This window comes from Daktulosphaira vitifoliae, unplaced genomic scaffold, assembly GCF_025091365.1.
Source record: "Daktulosphaira vitifoliae isolate Bord-2020 unplaced genomic scaffold, ASM2509136v1 Scaffold_3, whole genome shotgun sequence".
Lineage (NCBI taxonomy): Eukaryota > Metazoa > Arthropoda > Insecta > Hemiptera > Phylloxeridae > Daktulosphaira > Daktulosphaira vitifoliae.
This window is the reverse complement of record NW_026099574.1, coordinates 21,008,884-21,034,096: the sequence shown is the minus strand read 5'-3', so window position 1 is coordinate 21,034,096 and position 25,213 is coordinate 21,008,884. Positions and strand designations below refer to the sequence as shown.

At 23.8% G+C, this 25,213-nt stretch overlaps 1 protein-coding gene across 1 annotated transcript; it reads right to left on the bottom strand.

The window, feature by feature from the left end:
* Positions 1-6,674: 6,674 nt before the first annotated feature.
* On the bottom strand, positions 6,675-16,204 carry LOC126902082 (uncharacterized). The gene is made up of 10 exons (XM_050679104.1): positions 16,063-16,204; positions 15,943-16,001; positions 13,646-13,787; positions 13,400-13,567; positions 13,177-13,317; positions 10,646-10,846; positions 10,520-10,578; positions 9,959-10,121; positions 7,314-7,475; positions 6,675-6,948 (listed from the first exon to the last, which is right to left on the bottom strand). Exons 1-10 carry the CDS (start codon positions 16,201-16,203, stop codon positions 6,805-6,807), a joined length of 1,380 nt encoding a protein of 459 aa, XP_050535061.1. The 5' UTR covers position 16,204; the 3' UTR covers positions 6,675-6,804.
* Between the last annotated feature and the right edge of the window lie 9,009 nt (positions 16,205-25,213).

Genomic DNA, 25,213 nt, shown 5'->3' with positions numbered 1-25,213 from the left:
ACACTTTATTTTGAATAATTGAAAGTACTAATAATGATAAAATAATTAAACAACTATAATTATTGAATATTATAACCCACTATAAATAAACTCTTTTTTAATTAACTACTTTGTTGATCTATAAACTAAGATGGAGCACCATATATCAAAATTCGTGATATTTTGGTATAATTCATTGTAGCTTATTATTCTTTGTGAAATATACAATCAAATTGTCAAAAATTTGACTTGAACTTAATATAAATGACCAAAACAAAGTAGCGCACAAACAAAGTAACTCCTATGGAAGGTAGAAACTTTAAAACAGTTTATCATGAAATAACTTTTTTTTTCAAAATACGGTCCTCTTGCACTCATAGTGTGGTATTTTTAACTTAAATATATTTTATAGGAATACTCTTTAATATGGTCAATAACTATACGATTTAACATTGAAATATTTTCGGCTAATCAATTTTTTTGTGTCCGCCCAACACCTTAATCTTAATCGAATTAACCATACCCTAATATTCTGGAAGAAACCCTTGTAAAAAATGGAAGAAATTTTCTATCGTTTATTAATTAACTTTCACAACAGAAGTTTTGCTTTGAAAATAATCTAAAAGTTTTGAGTATTGGAAAAAATATTTTTTTAAGCTGAACTAATTAAACGAAAAAAAAATTGTGACGTAACGAAAATTAAATTTCAAGTTATTAAAAACGGATTTTAATACACATAAAAACTATGGCAGATGCCATTTTCGATAGTAAATTCTATGACAAACATTTTCGCTTATTCCAAAACTTTCTTTCAATTTAACTAACAAATTCAATAATATTTAAAAGAAGACCAACTAGTTTCTTTAATAGTATATTACTATAACATTAAAATACTATACAATATAATCGAATTACTAGTATTATATCATTACATAATTGTTAAAAACAAAAACAGTGTTAATCTTACATAAAAATAATTAATTTTTTACAGTTTTCTGGAAATATTTGCAATAAAAACCATGAAAACCCATTAAATAGATACTTTATTATTTTTATAATTCAAAAAGCTGTTTAAAAGTGCTTTTTATGGTTTATCGGCTGTTGTAAACACATGGCGAATCATTTTTGGCTATTTTTGTGAACGCGTGATGACGTAATTGTCTCTTGCGATTCTCTAGAGACAAATGAAATTTTAAAAAAATGACCATTATCAAAATACTCGACAGTCAGTAATGTTGGATAATATAAAATAAAACTTTTTAAATAACAAAAAATGGGATAGAATAAGGTTAAAGTAGCATGTGTGTTCACATAATGTTAAAAATTAATCGTTACGTATAAGGTGTAATTTTAAAAATTACACTTTTTTAAGGTTTTAAGAATTTTAAAAGTAGTGTATTTAAAAACCATTTTAGTGTTAACTAATTAAACCTTTTTCCTTAATATTATTGAAAAACAAAATTTTTATAAGTAAATTCTAACTTTCAAAAACCAATATTTTTTTCTATTTTTTTTTTCCATCACTTATTTCAAATTTACCTAGTTACAGAATATATTGATATATTCAATCATTTATACAAGAAAATTGCATGAAAACATTTTTTAATTTAATGGTCTACTATTAAATTATTTTTAAACTTTAAAAATTGTATATTATTCTTTGTAATATAGCAATAATTAAATGCGATGTTCTCACTGAGGATCTCATATAGTTGGGAACACGTCATTAGGTTACTAACAATATTTAAATTGGTTAAAATAATAGACAAAATGTTTTTACGTAACAAATGTAAATTTAACTCTGTAAAATTCAATAATAACAATAATTAAAACTAACTTATTTTTTACTCTTGTAAAGAACAACAAATATAATTACTAGTTGATAACTGTACCTAAAGTTCTAGTTGGTCATATGAATAGAATAAAATCTTTTTTTAGGCAAATTTCTTTATAATTACTGCACACTATCAAAATATTTTGAATAAGCTTGTATTCTTGTTTAATAACTCATCAAAATTAAAATTCTGTTAAAACAAGTTCTTTAAAATAATTAAAAATAACTTTTTACTTAGAAAAATAATTAGCGGTCAGTTTTTTAATTAAATTGTTTGACAATTGCTTTGCTCAACGTCAAATGTATTATTAAATCTCATTTTAAATTATGTTCTTCCTTTTGAAATAAAATCAGGTCATGTTAAACTCCTATTAAAAATATTATACTCAATAAAAAAATGATTTATTTATTATAATATTATTTTTACCCAAAAACCACATAACATTGTCAATCATATAGTACATATAAATATTTTGTAATATAACTATTGTGTTTATTTATTATTTTTTAAAAATATATATGTAGTTGTTATGATTAATAGAATTTCGCATTATTTATTTTGTACATATAAATATACAACAGTTTGTTGTATATTTAAGGCTTATACTTGATTTACAAAATATAATTTTAATGGAATGAAGTGTATCAAATTATTTTGTCTTTGTTATCAATTAACAATAGATACTGTATAATTTATTTGATTTTAGAAGTTGATCATTATATCAACATTCAGAGAACATTTTGGCTAAATAAAATTTATCGGTGAACGACTAGTAATCGTTTTTTCTTGTTAATGCCAATCAAAGGTTTTTTCATCTTTTTTTTGTATTTAAATTCAAGTTGCCTTTTATATTTCGAATATTTGACGTTACAGGAGGTGAGATCAACGGCTTAATGAGATCTATCATTGTATGTACAAATGAATTATTATCATTTAAGCCATTAACCCAAGTTACGTTTCTCGGTTTGCTTTGTCACTAACATTTACACGCGATATAGAAATCGTACTTTTGGGTTTTCTAATTTTTAAATGATTTTTTTCGTAATCCAATTCATTGATACTTTTAGATTTATTGCAAATGTTGGAAATATTTACTGTTTGAATATTCTTAGTTTCTCTACCACTTATTCCTATTAAAGGTTGATAATGACATAATTTATCACCAATCGTTTTTTGAATAGGTTTGTTGACTTCAAAGCTAACTTTTGCCTTGATTTTTCGAAATCCTTAAAGTTACATGAAACTTTACTTTCTAGTTTTTCTTGACTAAAATATAAAATGATCATTAAATTTTAATATTTAGTATTAAATCTATATAAAAATGTTTTAGGTTAATAAAAGGCTTAGTATAATAAGATTAATTATATAACTATGTAACACAATATAATGTAGCTTGTATTATTAATAACATGAATTTTGTTATATATAATTTGTCATACGAGGCCGTAGATTGAATATCTAATAACAACAAGTGATCTCGCGTATAATCTACTCAGTCATGTTGGGTTTGGTTTCTAAAATAATTAATCCTTTTATTTCTCTGTTATTTTAACTATCATTAATCTTTGTTTTTTATCATTAAGATTGACAAAAAAAAGGGAGGCAGTAATTCAAAAATTTTTATTAGATATGATAAAAATTAACTAAAAATAAATTTTATTCTCGAATTAAGATTCATTATAGTATTTTATCAACTTTATAAATAAACTTAACTCTTGAGACTCAGTTCTGCGCTAAAAATTGTATCAATTTATTATTCTTATCAGTAATTAAAACTTTCTAATGCTCGTTAAAATATTTGCTAGAATTTTTAAAATTTTGAGTTTGAAGTGAAAGTATAATCTACTATTTACTAAATGCACAACAAAGACCTAATGAATGTCTGTTTGTATTAATACAAAAGGGACATTTTTATATTTATAATATTACTTATTATAATTATTAAATGAGAAAGTTATTTAAATTTTGCATTGTACATGAATTAACATAAATGTGATATATATTTAACTTAATAGAATATAACATAAATACTTGCAAATTGAAAAAAAAAAGTTTTATATTTTTATTTTATTTATGAAGTTTAAAAATAAATTCTATTTACAGAATAATTCTTATAATTTTTAAATAAAATTTTTAATTTAATGTCATAATCTTTTGTTAATTATTAAATTGTTAATATTATAAATCAATAATTATATTATTATTATAAATTATAAATTATTATACATTATAAAAATGTATTTTATCCAATATAGTCTAGACAATTATTATTTGTTTAAATGTTAAATATGTCTATTTTATATAACGTAGAAACTAAATATAATAACACAAATTATTTAAAGACTTATTTAATTATTGATTCATTTGAAGTAAAGTTTTTATTATATTAATCTCTTATAATGCTTAAAAATATTTTCCAATGAAATTTTTAATGATTGGTCAGTTAGTTTATTAAAGCCATCAATAAAATATAAACAAACTCTACTACAAAATATCACAAACTAAACGCCAACAGTTTTTTAATCTTCAAATTATGCGCTTATTAATATTATTAATTGACTGAAAAACTTGTGATATTTAACTTCATTTGGAAATTATAGTACACGAATAGTTTATTTTGTTGAAATAATTAAACAAATAATATTCATTCAATGTGTACAGAAAAGAACATAATATTCTCAAACTGATGAATATTTTAATGCATGATGTTAATTTATACTAGGTAAATAGTACTTCTATACTTAATTGAGTTGATTAAAGATAAATATACCATACCTCATAATAAAGCATATCTAATAATTGAAAATATTTGTATTCATTGTATCATTATATAGATTTTATAAATAAACTTTGTAATTAAATTATTCGTCATTATATAAACTCAATTTATACTCTAGACAAAATATTAGTTGCTTTTACAGTAGTGTTTCTTTTAGGGCTAGCCACTCAATTTCTCTTAAAATAATAAGATTTAAAACAATTTTTTTGGGTTTTTGTTACTTGCATATGTATTTTCATTTATCTGTTATAAAATATTTTGTATATTCATCCCTTATATCTTATAGGGCTATTAACACTATTTTCAAACATACACATTTAACTAGATTATAAAATAGAATATTTTCTTAATGATATCATTTTCTATTTTATAAGCTAGTGTAATATTTAGTTACCATTTATTAAAATTAAGTTGACACTCCTACATGATGTAAGGTATGGATCTTAATATTTTTTTATAACAGTGGCTAGCATTAAAAGAATCACTCTGTATATTTATTGAAAATAGTTTAAAGAAATATATTGCCAATGAGACTTTTTTTAAGTTTTAAAATTAAAGGGTAGCTGTTTTTTGTTTAACCAGCTAAAATATTTTTGAGCGACCTTTAGCTATTGTGTCCTAAAACTTTTTAACCAAGCAAAAACTATTTGAACAGGAAAAGCACTTTGTTAAGGACACTAAAAATCTTGAGAATTTTTAAAATTTAGAAAGTGGTTGGGTACTTACAAACTTCGACAATTATACTTAAAAAACCAAAAATGTTCAACAATATGACGTTTAAATTACGTATATTACACTCATATTAAAAGAATAATAAAGGTTCAAGCACTTATATAACATTATTGCTAACATAAAAAGTAAGACACTAAAGTCACCCTATTTAATCTAAAACATTGCAATGTTATCGGATATAAGACTTATAATATAAAAAGCTTTAAAATGTAATTACTAAAAACATTAAAGTATATCTCACACAATACAGAGTACATCGCGATAACTGGTGTACTCAAATTGACAAATATATTATTTTTATTGGTCTAGCACTTTATATGTATATGTTAAGTGATAAGAGTTTTTAATAATTGTACTATATAGTAAGATATTTTTATTAAGTCGAGTAAATTAAATAAACAATAAAACGAATTATCTAATGGCTCATTTAAAAGATACCTTGTTTAAAATTATAGTGAATATTTTTTTTAAATTCTCAATAAATTTTTTTAGGGATTGAATGCTGTACCACAAAACAAAAATTAAATCCAACACAAGACCTAAAATAAATTACGAATTGATCAAATAATATTGCCACAACTTTGATTGTTTTTGTATGTAAAACAAAACATATAAAAACTTTGTCATATCAGAAGAACCTTAAAAAGTTTTATATACCTTTACAAGTATTAAATAAAATATTTTTAACACTAAATATTTACTAATTATAAAACTCGCCTTGTCCTTTCTGAAAATATTTAGGTGTGGCGTTTTCGTTTAACAAATAATTAAATAAATCATAGCTGTAAAATTATTTTGTAATTCTTAAATTTTTTATACGATCTCAAAAATAAATTTTATGTAAAAAAAATCAAACTAGTAATTTAATTGAGTTTAACTCAGCATAATCGTTAAACAATAATATAAAAAAGCATAGAATCAAATGTATAATTCGTCTATTGTCATCTGGACTAGTTGATCTTTAAAGAACAGAAGAGATTAATAGTGTCTCCGTCATTATTCAGCCAACTGCAATAGATTCCTCATAATTTGATGTTTTCGATTAATAATATCAAGTTAATTTAAAAATTTTAATTGACATGTCATTGTTAAGACTATATAAAAATAAGTCTGAGATATATCGGACTCACAAGCCATATGTGTACATACATGTATGTCAAAAATTATAATACTTAAATTTTGATTAAACTGAATGTATATTATTATCATCTATGTAAATATATAAGCTATTTCTATAAAAGTTTATTTAGACTTAATATAAATGCTAAAAACCAGGTAACATGGATTATTTTAAAATCATTTTAGAATGAAAGACATTGAAGCTAAAAAAAACTACTAAACATCTCATATTTAATGAGTAATTGTTAAATTGTAATATATTCTTGTTTAAACAGCATTAACATAATAAAATATGAACTTTACTATAATTAATTCTACTAGCTACACATTATTTACTAAAAATACATGAACTAGTTTAATTTATTTCTTCAATTTAGAATCAATCATATCTTTGAATTCTAAAACTCCTTGGTGACTGGCTTCATCATATCCAGGAAGGGTGTTTTTAGCCAAAGTAAACCAACGAATTATATTTGGATAACTTGTTAAATCAAAACTTAATATCTGTGAATAATGTTCATATAATCAATAAAACCTTTTATACTTAAAAGCAATTCATTTTAATTAATCAAAACTTGTTTTAACTTGATAATAAATATTTTATCAAAACTGAAATAACATACTAATTAACTTGAATAAAACAAAAAACGTTAATGAAATAGTATCAATTAAATTAGTTTAGTTACTATGATAGTAAGTGACATAAAAAAAATAGGACTTAAAGTACTAGGCTGCCAAACTTTGTATGGCGAACAACAAAAAAATGCACTAAATAGCTTAACGCATGTTATGACATAAATAACCTTAGTATCATTAACACTAAAAAGGATTTTGAATGACGAATAAATCAACTTATAATTATAAATTACCTCTAAACATGATATAGAAACGACCAATGTAAAATCTGCAAGAGTTACATCAGGTCCAGCTACCCATTTTGTTTTTGCCAAATACAATTCTAAAATTTCCAAAGCAGAATTTAATTTAGGTAAAGCTGCTGTTCCATATTGACCACTCGTAAATACAGGGGTCTAAAAATTAGAAAAAATAATATTTACTTAAATCTAAATAAGGAGTTATTAAATTTTCATATAAAAATAGTTAAAAATAACATATTATAATATGTTATTTATAAAATTAATAAAACTTATAAAATTTTTATAAAAACAATTCTTGAATTTTAGTTTTAACAATTCGACACCATCAAGTGCCTTTAAATACATGCACTATGGTTGTTTAATCATTAGTGTATATAAATTGACTAACTCAGAATAAAATGTATCTCTTCGACTAATATTAATAAAACTCATTAGTTGTAATAAACAGTGGCGTTTTCGGATTCTTTCTAAGAAAGATTAATTCTTTAATCCCACGCCATTATTACGTTAGTGGTTGTAAGTCAACGTAACAGACGTCTCCAAAACATTTTAACCCTAAGTTAGTCCACATAAACATCTTTTTATTGAATTTCTGGCCGTATACAAACACAAATCACAATTAAATACTCTAAGCAAAGAATGATATAACAGTCAAAGTAATTTTTAAGTAAGTTTTGTTCGTATCTCTTTCACTTTACCGATAAGAAAATCATGTAATACGGTTAACCGCTATTTTTACCGGCTTCAATAAAAATCTCTAAGTCATCCATAAAGCAAAATATAAATCTGGTGAAATCACCCATAAGATATCTTTGTGGTATTCGCGTGCGATAAGTTTTAATCCAAACAATATTATACAGACGATGCTTCTCAGTTAAAATTCATATTGCGTATTGCTGCAAGTTAGCGAATTTGAATTACTGGCACGTCTTTCTTCGTTGACTGTTTGAGCATTAACAAAAAAAAAATGATAAAATAGAATAATTATACAAAACTTTTGTTTATATTAAACTTCATAAACCTGTTTGAGCTGATTATTTTAAAGTAAAAACTTATACCAAGGTGTAAATTTAGTTGTTTATACGATACATATAGACATTTTATAAAATACATACACAACCTCAATCTTAAAATAAATACTTTCAATTTAGTTATAACTCAAAATAGAAGAATAACATTTTTGTCAATAAATGATACAGTCTTAAAATAATTTATTTTATTGTAACTAATGATTTATAAATAAGCCCAATTAAATTATAATCAGTTTCAGACTTTTTTTGTCAAACTAAAAAGATGTAATTTAAGATTAATAATTATAATTAATTGCAATCCAATAGTCATTAAAATATACAAAACTTAATGAACGTTATTCATTTTTTTGATAAATAATTAAATGACCCTAGGTGGCTTCCTATAAAGCTACTGTTGTATTTTATTAGGTTATTGAACAATTTTATCGGTTTCATTGCGTGGTTAAGAAAAAATTGTTTTTCAAAATTTGATTGATGTCAATTATTGTATAATTTCTGTAATGATTCTGTTTTATATAAATTTATTAAACGTGTTTATTACATAATATTTTAAATTAGCACAAAGTGAATAATATTAACATAAAATTTGGAATCAACAAAAATGTTGAGAGCGTTTAACTTGATAAAATTCTCATTTAATATTAAGTAAATATTTTTTACTCTAATGATATTAAAATATCATCCCACCTACAGTATCTTTTAAATCCTATATATTTATAGAAATTAAAACTTTTGTTTTCAATAGTAATTACACATATTATACCAATTGATTATACATATATGGTGTTCCCGCATGGTTTTGATAAATCATCATAAGAAAAGTATATGGATTTGTCAAAACCTCGTGATACACCTGTATGGATAACACTTGTTACATTAAACTTTAATTTTATTTTAAATTATACACAACATGCAACGTACTATAATAGCTATTCTTCTATGATATAATTTTTATTAGTTTTTCTTTGATAATTTTAAAGTCGGAGTAATCTCGTTGTTATATTGTATTATATTAATTGATATAAATGTACATTACTAATAATGTACATTTTATTTAAAAAAATTATCAATATCTCATTTTTACATAACAGAGATTTGTAAAATAATTAGTATAAAAAAAAATATATAGATAGACTTTAGTACACAAGAAAAAAGTTGCATAAGACAAAAAATTAAACAGATTTTTTAGATACTAATATTAAAATTATATGTTTATATCATTTAAAATTTAAACATTACAATTTTTTTTTTAATTATTTCTAATAGCATAGGTTCATAAATTTAAAAATCCACTAACAATAATACTAAATAATCATAGAAGTTATCAGTTTAATTTTAACAACAACTACTACGCCATTTCATATCTGTAAAGTGTAAGTAATGTTAAAAACTTTCTTTGTTGATATAGTTATTATAGTATAATTAACATAAAGAAATATATTTCTGATTTGAAGAAAAATGTCCTATTCATGTTTTTTAGGTAAATTTAGGGATTCTAAATGAGTTATAGTTATTAATTTAATTTATAAATTATAAAGATAATAAGTTCTTAAACAGTGTAAAATTGTTTTCTATATTTAGATAAATCACTTGATTACTACTTACTAAGTACTCAGAAATTCTTCTATATAAAGCTCCTAAATCAAAATCCATTCTTTGATCAATAGTTACCCTACGTTTAAGATCTGTTGGATATAACTGTTCTTTAGTGAAGTGGCCTTTATTTTTGTCACCATATTTCTCAATCAAATATTTGCAAATAGCTCGACTGTAATTTATTTTAAGTTATCATTAGAGGAATTATTATATCAAGTTTAAAAACGAATCTTATAATAATTCATAAAAAATATTATCAAGTACAAGAGCGATGTAGTATCGTGAACATTATTTTTTAACAATGAATTATTATATTTTATTCCAATATAAGCTTTTTTTCTTAAAATGCCTATAATTGTTCATTTTTATCACATAAGTTTTACCCTTTAATTTATCAAATATGAAAATTAATGAATATTACACTGTATCAAACACTTAAATATTTTAGAATAATTATTAAATTCAAAATTGTATAGTATAATGCAAAAGTTAGTCGTTTGTGTTTACACAATAATTGTCACAAAAATGTATAAAAATTCACCGATTAATGCCTAGAATACATTAACTTGCCTTTCACTCAGAGCGAATCCATCATCAACAATGGTAGGTATGGTATGTTGGGGGTTCATCTAAAATATAAATCATTTAGCTTTAGTAGTACATTCGATAAAACTGATTAATAATACATGTTAATACCTTTTTATAATCTGGTGTTAAAGTATCCCCATTACCCGGTTTTGTTGGGATAAGATTTAGTTTCAAATTTAAACTTTTTGCCAGTAATCTCACAGTTCTGCATGGTGGACTCGGTCCATCACAATACAAATCGATAGCCATTCTACAACGAACGAAATTAAATAAGACCTCTTTCTTAACACTTAAAAATGTTAATAACAAATTTTAACTGATTAGTATTTATAAAATTAATTTCTTAAAAACGGAGATGATATTATTTTTTCAGATCTTATATAATTACTATTCTAGAAAAAAAAATAGTAGTACGTATCGATAAGCATTACATAAAACTATCATACTTATAACACGTTTCAAATAAAGATAACTACTATTTATCTATTAATAATTTAAATATAAGAAAACTAATTGAATTGATGTTTATTGATTTATAATCATTAGTTTAATTTACCACAAATAAATAAAAATAGTTGTTTTTTTATTTTTTAATAGTCTCACTGTTATTACAAATGTTATTTACCTTGTTTTTTATGTAGACATGAATTTAATGAAAAACTTACCTAGGTACATTTTTTAAGTACAAATTAATATTTACCAAATAGAATGATCTTAAAAAGGTAAAAATAGATGAAGTTGTTTTATGCCATACGGGTCATTAAGTATATAGCTACTTTCATATATACGCCCTTCTGCAAATACTTTTATTTGCTAAAATTTCACAATAAATATTAAATAAAAATTTATTGCTCTACTCATTAAAAACATATTTTTTCCATCTATTTAAAACGATTAATTGAATTTGTCGCTCAAATAAACTAAAATTAAAGCTATTGATAGACCATTAAACCAAAGCTTTTATTTAAAACTTTATCTTTACTTATATTTAACTAATTTTTAAATTACTACTTGTTTTATGTAATTAGTTGCACCTATGTATACTCAAAGATGCAAAAATTTAAAAATGCTGGGGAATCTGAAATTATGTTATGCTTATAAACAACACCCATATATTTACAAAAACATACATAAACAAAAAGTAACATTTCTTAAATAACTACATACCAATGACATTATAAACAAATAAAAAGATATATTTTTTTTTTTTACAAATAAACTATTGTATTAACATTATATGTCATATACCTTATAATCATATTAATAGTTATTAAAACAACTAGTATTAGATTATATAAAAAAAAATTTATTATGTTTGTTTGTTAACTACTGATATAAAAATCTAATATCCTTAATTTTTACATTAAATAAGAAAAAGTTTTCAAATAGATTTTACGAATTAAAACTGAAGAGTTGATGTTTGAATGAGGGTCCTTCATAAGCCCTACTAGTTGCGTCCATGCATACACGCTTTAGGTATATTAGTTCAGAATAGCAAGACAATTGTGGGGTAGCCGAGCTAAGTGAAAAGAGGAGTCGACACGTCAATAGCTGGGTTTGTCACGCCGCCATTAAATGTTTCTTATAAAAAAAAAAATTCGTAGTTAAAATAAAATTTCTCGCGCTGATAATTTAAAAATTAAGTTTTTAATTTTATATAATTATTTATTATAATATTATAATATTTTTATAATAATTATAATATTATATAATTATTATATAAATATTTGAGTATTTATGCCCTACCTAACTAATTATAAACAAATCAATGTTTAAAAATCACATTATAAATAAATAACTATAAACTATAGTACACATACTATATTAACCATTTTTTAAGAATTGGTCCCTGACCTTTCAGACATAAAACAAAATTCTGTAGTTGTAATTTACTAAGAACCTTCTAAAATACATATAAAAAGACTTAGTAATTGTAAATAATCACAACAAAATTATCTTACCATTGCAAATATACATTTTAGCTATTGAGACAATACACTTAAAAAATAAGTAACCATATGCAAAAACTGTAATTACTTTTACAATTACAATAAAAAACAATTATTTCAAATAACAAAAGTAAAAAATTCTTTAGCGAAAAATGGCTACATTTTTATTACAAAATTTAACTTTAGCAACTAGACGTTCGTTAATTCGTCAATTTGTACATAGACAAATTTATTCAATGTTATTTGCACACAATTCGAGAAGTAAGAAATTAGAACACATTGTTTCTATAGCAACAACATTATAATGTATTAAACACGACGTACATAACTGATACATTTAGTGCTTTATTATACACATTATTTGATTGTGAATATAATTTACAAAGTACTAATGAAACAAATCGAGCAACATCAAACTTAATTTTATAAATATACAAGGTCAGACGATATGACCTCCTAAAGTACTTCTAGGTGTTTAACTGTCAGATACTATTGAAGTTCGTTTACCGTGAATTTTAAATTAACATATTTAACTAAAAAATGAAAAATGAAAACAAAAGTATATTATATAAAATTATTAGGTGTATTTCTGAATAAACATTTATAAAAAAAACATATATAAATGAGTGCTTGCAAAGTGCAATAGTATAAATTATATTATTTAATTTGATTTAGTTAATATAAAAATTATTTTTGAGTAAGAGCGGCGACCATGGCTTTGAACCCATCAATTCCTTTTTGGTTGCATTCTTGGTAACCAACTAGTGAACTCTTTGCTTTTGACAACCATCTAGTTATATTGGGGTACGGAGATAAGTCAACATTAAGAGCCTGTGTACACAAATTAAATTTTTAAATAAATCAACTATAAAAGTACATAAAATCTCCATAAATATTAACTATCGATACAAACCTCAATAGTACTGATTGAAGCAGCAAAGGATATATCTGCAACTGAGATAGAATCACCAGCTATCCAAGCATTGGAACCAAGAAAATGGGTATCTAATAACGATAATGCATCAGCAATTTTCTTTTCCTTCTCATCTGTTTTTGGTACTCCGGCAAAAATCCATGGGTACTAAAAATTCAGTAAAATATCAAATGAGATTATAATAATTATTTTCAAATTGATAAATATCATAAACATCAAACTTACGTATTGATCAGAAAATGCCGAGTATAATGTTCCTATTTCGAAGTACAAACTATGGTTGATTTTTGCTCTCTTTTTAGGGTCAGAAGGATATAGTGAATCATCTTTTCCATATTTTTCAACTAAGTAAGTGATGATTGCACGACTAAAAAAATCATCAATTAATGTTGATATGTAAGATCATTATTTTTAAGTTAATAGAGGTTAGTGAAGGTTATCACAATAAATATATTTTTTTAATAACTAAAACTTTTATCTTGAAATAAAAATTTCAATGTAAAAACATATAGTACTTTTTTTAATTGTCATGCGAGGAATATCTTAAAATTAGCTTTTTTTTATTGTTATTTCAATAAATCATCCAATGTTGAAGAATAAAAATAAGTGAATTTAAGTAGATTTAATTTTTAAATTAATTTAATTTATAATATTTTAAACATTAAATTATGTTAAAAATTTCAAATAAAAATACTACTAAGACTTTGTTATTTTCCGCAGGGGGATCCATAAGGATCACGAGCTTAAGAAACCTGCAGACCCTAGTCAATTCAGTGGGGGTGGCAGCACCTGCCACAGCTCTTTGTCAATTATGACTTTGGTTAATTGAGACCGGTAGGTCTGGGTAGGCATACCAGCTTGTTAACCGTGAATAAGCGCCACTAACCCAGGCATACCAAGTGAAAGGGTTGGTAACTTGTCACAGGGTAGTTAGCTGAAAGGTAAAGTGACCATTGGAATCTTCTATAGCACATGGTACACCAGTGTATACAGCCTTATCATAATATCAAGCTCTGTTGTAATGGACCTTTATATCTCGACTATTCAGAACCAAAAATCCAAAGAAATACTTAATTTCGTTAGAGAGACAGGACTATTTGAATATACAGGGTGATCGAAATCTGGTAAGAAACTCATTTTCTCAGAAAATATTGAGAATTTAAAATTTTATTATAGAGAAAAAATATCAAGTTCAAAAAACTCTACAATAATATGTAGTCAAACCATTATTTTTTTCATCCCTTCAAGAATAAAAACCCTTATTTATAATTTTCTTAAATGGGAACCCTTATTTTTAACTTTATAATATGATAGAAAAAAAATTACAAACAATTTTGTTCTTAACCGTTCGTCCGTTACAGCTTATTAAAGTGATTTTAGGCCAAATTTCTAATGTCATTTTACTGTATTAAATACAGAAGTCATTATTTTTATTTGCTGTTGCATAAACCAAATTTTATTGATCAAGTTATGACAGGTAAATTAACTATAAAAATTTACTACGCACTAAATGAGTGATAACAATAATAATATTCAAACCGGTTTTCGGTGTATTATTAATAGCCAAGTCTATAGTTTTGTAAGACTAAAGGCTCTAACAAACATACCGGTTGCACTGCCACCGATATTATGAAACGTAATAAACGACAATATTTTTTCTGAAAGTCAAAATCTTTAAACAATTATAAAACGTAAACAGTTGTTCGGATAAAAAAATTATAAGAACAAAATTGTTTGTAATTTTTTTTTCTATCATTTATCAAATCAAAAATAGTGGTTCCCATTTAAAAAAATTATAAATTAACATTTTTATCCCTGAAGGGATAAAAAAAAAATTTATTTTACTTCATATTATTGTAGAGTTTTATAAACTTAATAATTTTTCTTTTTACAAAAATTTAAATTCTCAATAGTTTCTGAGAAAATAAGTGTCTTACCAGATTTTGATCACCCTGTATATAGGTGCGGCCTAGTAGGACGTCTTGCATTAAGTCTCAGGTATTCAACAATGGCAACTACACTTCGGTGGAAACACTTATGTGAAGAAACCAAATTAATATAGTTTGGTACGAGGTGAGCACGATGGAATTATAGATTTGAGTATATAAGCAGTTCTTACTAAAACTAAAACTAAACTAAGACCTTGTAATTTGAGCTTTAAAAATATATTAAGAATTATGTGATGTTTTCAAGTACTTCCTGTATATGTACATAACATTATAAATATTAATAACTCAAATAATATAGATAATTATATCTCATGAGATGTAACTATCTATATCTTATATTACTAACTGTTTAAATATTTATTCAATGTTTTTTTATTTACAAACACTAAGAATTAAAAATTATCTTAGTTTAAATAATGAATTAATGTCAAAAATAATCATCTTGATACTTTTGATATCAGTCAAACTTGTTTCCGAAAATATTTTGTTATGATTTTCGTTAATAAAATCACGTCAATTTTTATACAGTATTAAAGTACCTTTAAAATAATAAAAAAATGTATAATTGAATACCTTTCCCAAATAGCTAAATCGCCATCCACTATAGTTGGAACACAATGATTAGGGTTAATCTAAAACCAAAATAATAATAGTCAAATAGTGAATAAGCCAAAAATTATAAAGACACTATACCTTCAAGAATTCGGGTTTCATGTGTTCCATGTGATGAAGATCCAAAAGTTTTAAGTTCATTTCGAGACCAATAGCTTTTGCTGTGAGCAAGACAGCTCTGCATGGTGGGCTTCCAGGTGTGTAGTAAAAATCAACAGGCATTCTAAAAATATATATTTTTTCAAATTAACAACCACGTGAAAAGCGCCCATCATTCTGTTAATAATACTATTTTAACTAACTAGCGTACAACACAGTATGACAATGTATAATACTAATATCAATAGAATGGACTAATAATAAAAATTTACAATGTTGTTATGATTACATCGTTATCATCGTTGTATTGAGGACAATTCAATCGAAATGCATTCTAATTTCGGTCATTAGCCTTTGTTAATAATGCCATGTAATAACACACAAATCTAATACATATTATATATTGCATATAGAAAACTAGTCCTAGTTTTTTCAAGAAAATTATACCTACACACGGAATAATACACAAGTCAGTTTTTTTGTTGTTAACATTTTCATGTTTTAATTACATTCTCTTAATACGAAAATCTTTATTGTTTTTTCTTTAATTATATGCTTGTAATAATATACGTTTACAAACATGTAATAAATACTAAATAAAATTCCTGTGTACTTACATTTGGAATTTTTTTAATGCCAGAAAATAAATAATATATTATTGTGTTAAAGCAAGTAGCGTACTTGCTTAAAGATATTTTTGTCTAGAAATTTGGGAAATTATGTGTACACGCCTTTAATTATTCAAATATTGTCGTACTTGGTTGATTTACATATAAATCCGAAATTGCCAGAATATATATTTTGACAATGGTTATTTATGATATAAAAAAATTAGTGTACGATTGTAATTCGTTTATTACGATATCGTAACAAATTTAAAAAATAATTAATATTTAGATTGTCAACATTCTTGATAAAATCAAAAACTAATCAAACATATTTTAATAATATCATGCTCTTAATACATAACTAATATTCTTAGTAGTATTAGAAATCTTGCTCGTTTTATTCAAAAAATTTTATAATGTAAATGAAAATAATCATATTATTGTTAGTTATCGTTGTCTCGGAATTATTAGTCAACCCGGTTTCACCACATTCTATTTTTACCACAATAATATTTTGTCAATCGATAAAATATGCGCCATCTATTAATTTTCAGTTCAGCGATAAACTTGATTTCAAATTCGTTAATTAGTATTTTTTATCTAGAGTATAATTTAATCTATGAAATAACCTTCCCTTGTAACATTTTTTCTAGATGTACCTACGAAGGTTTTCTTTAATATCCTACAAATCTGTAAGTTGTAAGAAATTAAACTTAAGAGATTTAACGTTTATCTACCAAGAATTAAACATCTCGCTTGCTTGTTGTTGCAGCATAGAGTATTCTCGGTTAGCCATTCCTTACTTAACAACCGGTTTTCTAAACTATATGNATCGATTTAACGTTTATCTACCAAGAATTAGTCATCTCGCTTGCTTGTTGTTGCAGCATAGAGTATTCTCGGTTAGCCATTCCTTACTTAACAACCGGTTTTCTAAACTATATGAAATAATGCGACTAACAGAAAAGTATCAAATACCACAGCAGCTCTCGTTTTACTTTTTCTTATAACTTTTTGTATTTGAAAGAATTATTTAGTTACTTGCATGAATTATTTTTACACATAATACATTATAGATATTTTAAAAAACTTTATACAATTAAAAATTGAATATTAATTTAATATACCATTATATTATACCAATATATTTGTATTATGCGTGTAAAAATATGAAATTATTAACCAAGGTGAAATATAGAGAAACCAAATATTGTTATAACCTTGAACCCCACGATCCTTTCTATCCTGACAGCAGTGTTGCTTTACACCCACTGTTAACTACAAACTGTGCATTCTATTTTTATAAACATTAAGCATACAATATTACCTAAATAACATCAAATCTATTTGTACGGATAATTTTAAATTAAAAACTTTTAATATTAATTACTCATAGTTTATTATTAGACATGCGATTATATAAGTGAAAGAAAACCAACACAAATGTTTAAAAAAACATGCATCGTCTATCGACAAAAATAGTTGTTCGTAACTCGAGCAAAATAAATTTTATAAGATAAATAAAATAAAATAGGAAGTTCTACGAATACAAATTATATTTTTACGATACTTTTAACAAAAACTATAATAACTAAATTGATGAAACTTTTCCGACTAATATGTAGAGTTTTTATTCATATGACTGATTGAATCAGAACATAGACGATGTGTGTTTTGACTTTCAAATATTTTATAGAAAATAAAAAAACGTTGCTTAAATTTAATTAAGAGTATTGTAAAATAAATTACCTGATTTTTGCTGTATTTTAGTTTTTACTAAAATTAAAACGTACTCCGTGGGTCTTGACGGTTCTGCTGTTATTGACTATTTCATTATAAGTTGTAACCGAAATCGTTTTAAATATTTAATAGTGAATATTACCCCCACTAAGATACCTAACACACCAGCGCGGCACCGGCTACAGTTTACTAGTCACGATACACATAGTGGAAATTACAAGGAGGGGTTTCCTCTGTTGATACAAAAAGTTCCGACTGAGTCATGGGGAACTGTAGAAGTGGTAGGCAATGAACGGACAGAAATTAAACCAGTTATCCCCACGAGGACTATCTTCGGTATTTCCATCATAGCCGTTCATCGCTTGGGCGATTCCGGAAAACGATGACTTCAGAGAGAACTGCAGTGAATCGTAGGCAGAGAAAATAACTGACGATTCTGATTCTAAGTTATAACGAATCATCTGTATGTTTTCTTTTTCTGTTTTAGATATTTAGTCTTAGTTTTATTTCAATTTTAATTATGTGTTGTAATTGTCCTTATTATAGGTTTTTCGTTAGTCGATCTCAATTGTTTTTTGGCAGTTATAATGTTATAATACTAACTTTATGAAAATGGTTTTAATCCCTGATTTTTACTCTTATAAAATCTTATTGATAAGTATCATTTTCTTGAGTCAGTATAGCTAGTATTTAAGTTTAATATCATAAAGAACTATTAGTCTTCAATGGTGTTTTCCAAAAATAAATGAAGATGTTAAATTTGTTATAATTTTCTAGGTATTAAAAATAAGTCTAATGCAAAATACTCAGTAAATCTGTGTATAGTAACATTTAAACAATAAAGATAAAATGTTAAATTATTTAAAAAAATAAAATATTTAATATATATTTACTTCTAAATAAAACATATTTGTTAATGTTTACTTAAAATTTTAATTTCATTATGAGAAAAAAAATTTTGAGATTTATTAAGTCAAGAATTTTAAATTTAAAAACAAATTTACCATCAATATTTATTAAATATTTCTAACTTATATTTGCAAAAATACAAATATTTATTTTTATTTTATAAACACACTTTACATTAAATTTCGTACGTGTAATGTCTAAACACATGTTGAGAATTAAATTTATTATAATTCTAAGTATACTAAAATAATCTGAATAATCTAATAAAAATAATAAATATTCAGTTTTCTAATAAAACAAAAAATGATCCAACTTCTGAAATTCTCAATAAAAAGTTGCTACGGTCGTTAAAAAACTTTTACTTATGGAATATGACTGGTCAAGACATTTTCTTAGTTTAATGTTAATGTTAACATCCAACATCAACGTTCTCAATGTGAATATTTTTTATCATTACATTTATTAAAATGCGTTTGTAGTCATTTAAAAAAAAGTTGATACCCTTATGGTCTTTTAGGGGTAGATTTTAAAAATATTTAACTATTTATAAATCGAAAAATAAATACTACTCAACAAAGCTAGAAATTTCTTTTTAATATTATCATACAAAAAGAATTCTAGTGGTTAATGAATATGATAAGGATATCTAATGAATTATAAAAAATAGTTTATTTATATAATTATAATTTTTAATTATCACATAAAAACTCAATAATAACGTACTTCTAAAATAAAACTTAGTAGTCATACAACATTTTTAATAAATGTTGAAAGAATATTTAAAAAAAACCAGAATAGTGGGGTCGGACCACAGTGGGGACGTGGCATAGTTGGGACAAGTATAGATTTAATTTGACAGTGATTAAAATCACTATTATAAGAAACGCTTCGATGCAAATCTGTAAATAGTATTTAATTCTATGAAATTGGTGGATAATTATAAAAGCTATATGATCTTTTTTTATATGAACTTTTTTTCAAAAAATTAGTGTTATAAAGTTAAAAATATAAAAAAGAATTTTTTTACAAAAATCTTATTTATTTATTAACTTTGAAGTCCGTTTTTACCGTGAAAATAAAATAAAGTTAGAAATTTTTTTTTTCTATAATAAAGTATATTACATAAGCTTTATTTTAATATATATATAAAAGTGTCAGTATTTCCGGTACACTTTTAAAAATTAGGTTCAAAATGTTCTATTTTCTATATGCATTTTTAAGTTTTGAACCCCCTTTGTATAAAAGGTAATGACACGATTTAAAGAAAAGTATGTCACATGAAAGAAGTATATATATATTATTTCTCATAAAAAATTGTATTGATCCGTACATTTTTTAAAAAGTTATAGCAAAGTTAAAAATGTAAAATATAAATTCGATAATTTTAACACAAAAACACACATACGGTACCCATTTTCACCTTGAAGAAATTCTATATTTCAATTTTATTTCATAGTAAAGTATATAATATAAGGTTTAATTTAAAATTAAATAAAAGTGTCAATATTTCCAGAATATTTTTTAAAATTACATTGAAAAAGCTTAACTTGTGTGCAAAAATTGATTTTTGAATTCCTCCTGTAGGTAGGTTTAGTCAGATTTTCAAAAAAATTATATCAAATGAAAGGGAAATATCTAAGGTTTCAATATAAAAATAAATTAAGTTGTTTTGTTAATTTTTAAAAAAGTTATGGTAGTTTAAAAAAAAAAAAGTGAAAAAAATGACAAAATTTACCAATTTGAAAAATTGTAATTTTTTTAAAAATATCCTCCATTTACGGGGAACAAGGGAAAATTTTTCAATTTTTAAGGGTAATGTCTTCAACTAGATACGATTTGTGATATTTTGATATAGTGTTCATCACTATAGTGATCAAAATCGGTCCAGTGAAAAAAGTGGCAACAGACACAAAAAAAAAAACTCATTATGGTAAAATAAATACCTTTTCAGCTTTGCATCGAAGCTAAAATTGACACCACTGGTGTTGTGTGTATATTCTAAGGCGCCTTGAATTTTAGAATTGACCTGCTTAACTTAGTTATTTCAAGTTGAATAACAACTAAGTATAATAAATATGTACTAAATTATTATTATGGGTTAAAAATTATACTCATAACAAAGCATTTATTGCAATAATGTTTAAGCTCAAAATTAATTATATGCAAAATCGATATTATAAATTTTAAAACTTAAAATTAGATAAACATTATGTTGCTTGCTTGATAAAATGATAATCGTCTATATTTGTTCAACTTCAATTGAAATATTTCAAAATTATCGATATTGATTAATCTTGATTATACAATATTAAAAAGTATTAAACAATATTTATAATTAAATATTTGAAAATTGACATTTTTCAATGCACATAAACCTTTAAAATATTAATGTTTGAATTTTAATGGTATTCAAATATTTGTCAATATATTTTCAATAACATTTGCTGTGTGGAATATAAATATTTTATCTAAGATTCCATTAATTATTTATAATTTAAGTATAAATGAACATAAATTTGTAATTTATAAAATTCATAAAATGTTAAACAATACTTTCTTTTAATATGAATTTTCTTATTATGTAGGTTCAATTTTTATATTTGTCTAAATATTGTTAGATATATAGTATAATTATAATTATACTGTTACATAAATGTAATAATATGATTATTCAATTACTTTTTGTAGTACAGAGCTTATCCGCTACAAAGACTCTAAAAAAGTATTTATTAAAACATAATAAATAGATTAGATATCGGTGTTAACTGATATTTATTAGAGATAATAATATACTTAGTTTTTACAATATAAATAGATTTGAGACAAGAATAGTGATAACTCTAACAGCTTTTGATGATTAATTTAAAATAATAGTTTTCCTTTATTTCAAAGACATTATTTAAAAACATTGATATGAGTATATATGCGTTAAATATTTAATCTACTTAAAATTTATACCTCTCCATATATCCTCTTACTTAATAAATTAAATAGATAATTTTACTTGTTCTTAGATGAAAATGACATCATGAATTTCAAAAAAATATATATATAACAAAAGTAATTTAAAGGCATTAGTATTAAAAAATAGTTTTAGAATGACAAAATTTTATCATCATGTCATTAGTTAATCAAATTCATATATTTTTTTATTGCTATAGTTATATAATATCTACAAGTAATATGTGACAGTATTATTAATATTTTAAGTTATGATACCATGTTACATTTTTAAATAGCATAATATAATTTTATAGTACAAATAAGTACTTTCTTCAAAATATTTATTTGATAATAAATAAAAAAATGATTAAGTGTGTTACCCCATTAATACCTCATATAGCGTAGTAGAAAAAAATTAATTTCATACCCCAATTTTGTTAATTATACCCTACATTTTTTTCCTACATTGATTATTGTAACGATCGTTTATAATTATTTGATTGTCTGTACATAAAGCTCTTTGTACATTTTTTGAAGTCGGCTTTGTTCAATATGCATTATTTTTAATAACTTAGGTTCGGTATTTTAATGCGTTAAAATTTGAAATCCCCATTTTTTTCGAGTACTCTAAAAAAATATGCAAAAGAATAAAACTTCAAACTCAAATTATTTAGTTATTACTATAACAACGTACCATAGAAACTTTGTTAAATTCACATTTTAAAATAACTCATTTATGATAATTATTATTATTACTATTATTTTAAACAATGGATAATACACCACATAATTATATTATACTTTTTATATTTTTTTTCTAACTCTAACAGGTTAAAAAATTTAAGCTAGAAATAAATATATGATTAAGTCTGAGCAGGCGCCAACGTGCACCATTATTTATGAAGTTATAACATGCAATGTATTTGTATCACGCTAGTGTTGTCAATTGTATAAATAAATAATTATCTAGAGAGAATTGAAGTTTCTTCAGTTTTTTTGTATTTGTATGGAAAATATTTGCTCAAAAACTTCATAAAGATAATAAACCGAAAAAATAATCTGCATATCTTAATATTTAATAAAACATTGAAAAATTTATCAATGCTGGAACATTAATAAAATCTCTTATTTTCAATATTATATTTAAATTTAAAGAGCTCGGTGACATTATTTTGAGAAAATAATTCGTAAATATGAGAAATTTTTGTTATAAGCCCATGTGTGTAGTTTTCATTTGGACACTATTTTGCGTATACGCATTCTAGTAAGAGTAATGCGTACACACACAAGTATAAATAAACACAAAACAAAAAAAGATGTTTGTGTTATATTTTCTGTTACGTTAACAGAAATCATAAATAGCATAGAATTTACAAATTATTAAGTAATTATAGTAAATTTTTTTTTTTTTTGCAAACCTATTGCATAATAATAATAATAGTTTGTTATTATTAAGTCTAATTTTGAATACACATTTGTATTTTATTCTTTTATAGTCATATAATTAGAAAATAAGACAAACGTATAAAGGTCGATTCACACCATACGAAACGTCAACGTCACGTCACAGATCGACAGCGTTACGTCACAGATCGAAGCCTCTCGTCAAAAAAAATCTTACCATATATTTATATGACTATGTTCACATACACCGGCCACGTTAAGTAACGTCAATATCACGTAAATACAATTAATATTTTTTTTGACGTCACGCTGCTGATCTGTAACGTGAAGTTGACGTTTCGTATGGTGTGAATCGACCTTTATAGGATATAATATTCTAATATATTATATTTTAAATGTTATAGGTAACTCCTAATCAAGTTTGAAGCCCCAACTAAGAGGACCCTAATAAAACAATTTTATGAAATTTATTGGAAAAAAAATTTCTTGAATTACACCACAAAAAATGTTTTCAATCGTCATTTCTTCTAATTTCTTTAATGTTTTGTACATAATAATATATTATATCATATATTTTAAGGGAATTTTAATAAATTTTTATCTAAAATTATCATTTGCACTATTAAATATTTAAAAATATTCAAATAGCTTGCTATTTATAACTCAGTATAATGAAAAATAACTTGTTTCAGTTAAATAAAGAATTTAATTTAATATATGCACTGTGAATTGAGTTATTTATAGTTCAATCTAAGTTTTTTTAAAAATACAAAATATTATCTAGTACTTAGTTTATCTTAAAACTGAAATTACTGAATAAGAAAGTCGAGAGCATTTTAGGTATAAGTACTTGAGAAAATATTTTAAAGTAATTTCACTTACAAATATTTGCATAACTCGTTCACATACGGGTTTAATTTGTTATGAAAATTAAGTATTCAACAAAATAAGTTTTTAATTGAGTCCATAATAAGTATTACATCACTATCACAACTCTCTATATAAGTTTTCAAAGATATAGCTATACATTTATTTAAATACCTATAATAATTAAAATTAATAATCCCTTAAATAAGAAGAATAAAACTTATTATTTTTATAACTAATTAAAAATGATCTGCTACTCATAATAAAGTTTTAAAAATTATTAATTTATTTAATAAAAAACATGTAATTCATTTTTCTTTTAATATATATTTGTTTTGGTAATTATAATTATTTATTATGTTAATAATTTACAACGTATGACTTTTTATTATGTTTTTAAAATTATTATCATTTTATTTTTTTTTTGCAATAAATATTGGTCAAAAGTTTATATTTATTCGTAATGAATAGAAACTGTTATGTATCAAGTTTCCTTAGCATAAGGTTATAATAGTATAAGTTTGATAAACATCAATATTTATTGTAATGATCATATTAACATAAATAACGATATTTACCAATTTACATCATTAAATCGTTAAGTTCAGGAATTTCATACATATTTACTACTATCAGAATAAAAAAAAACCCAGCACAGAAGA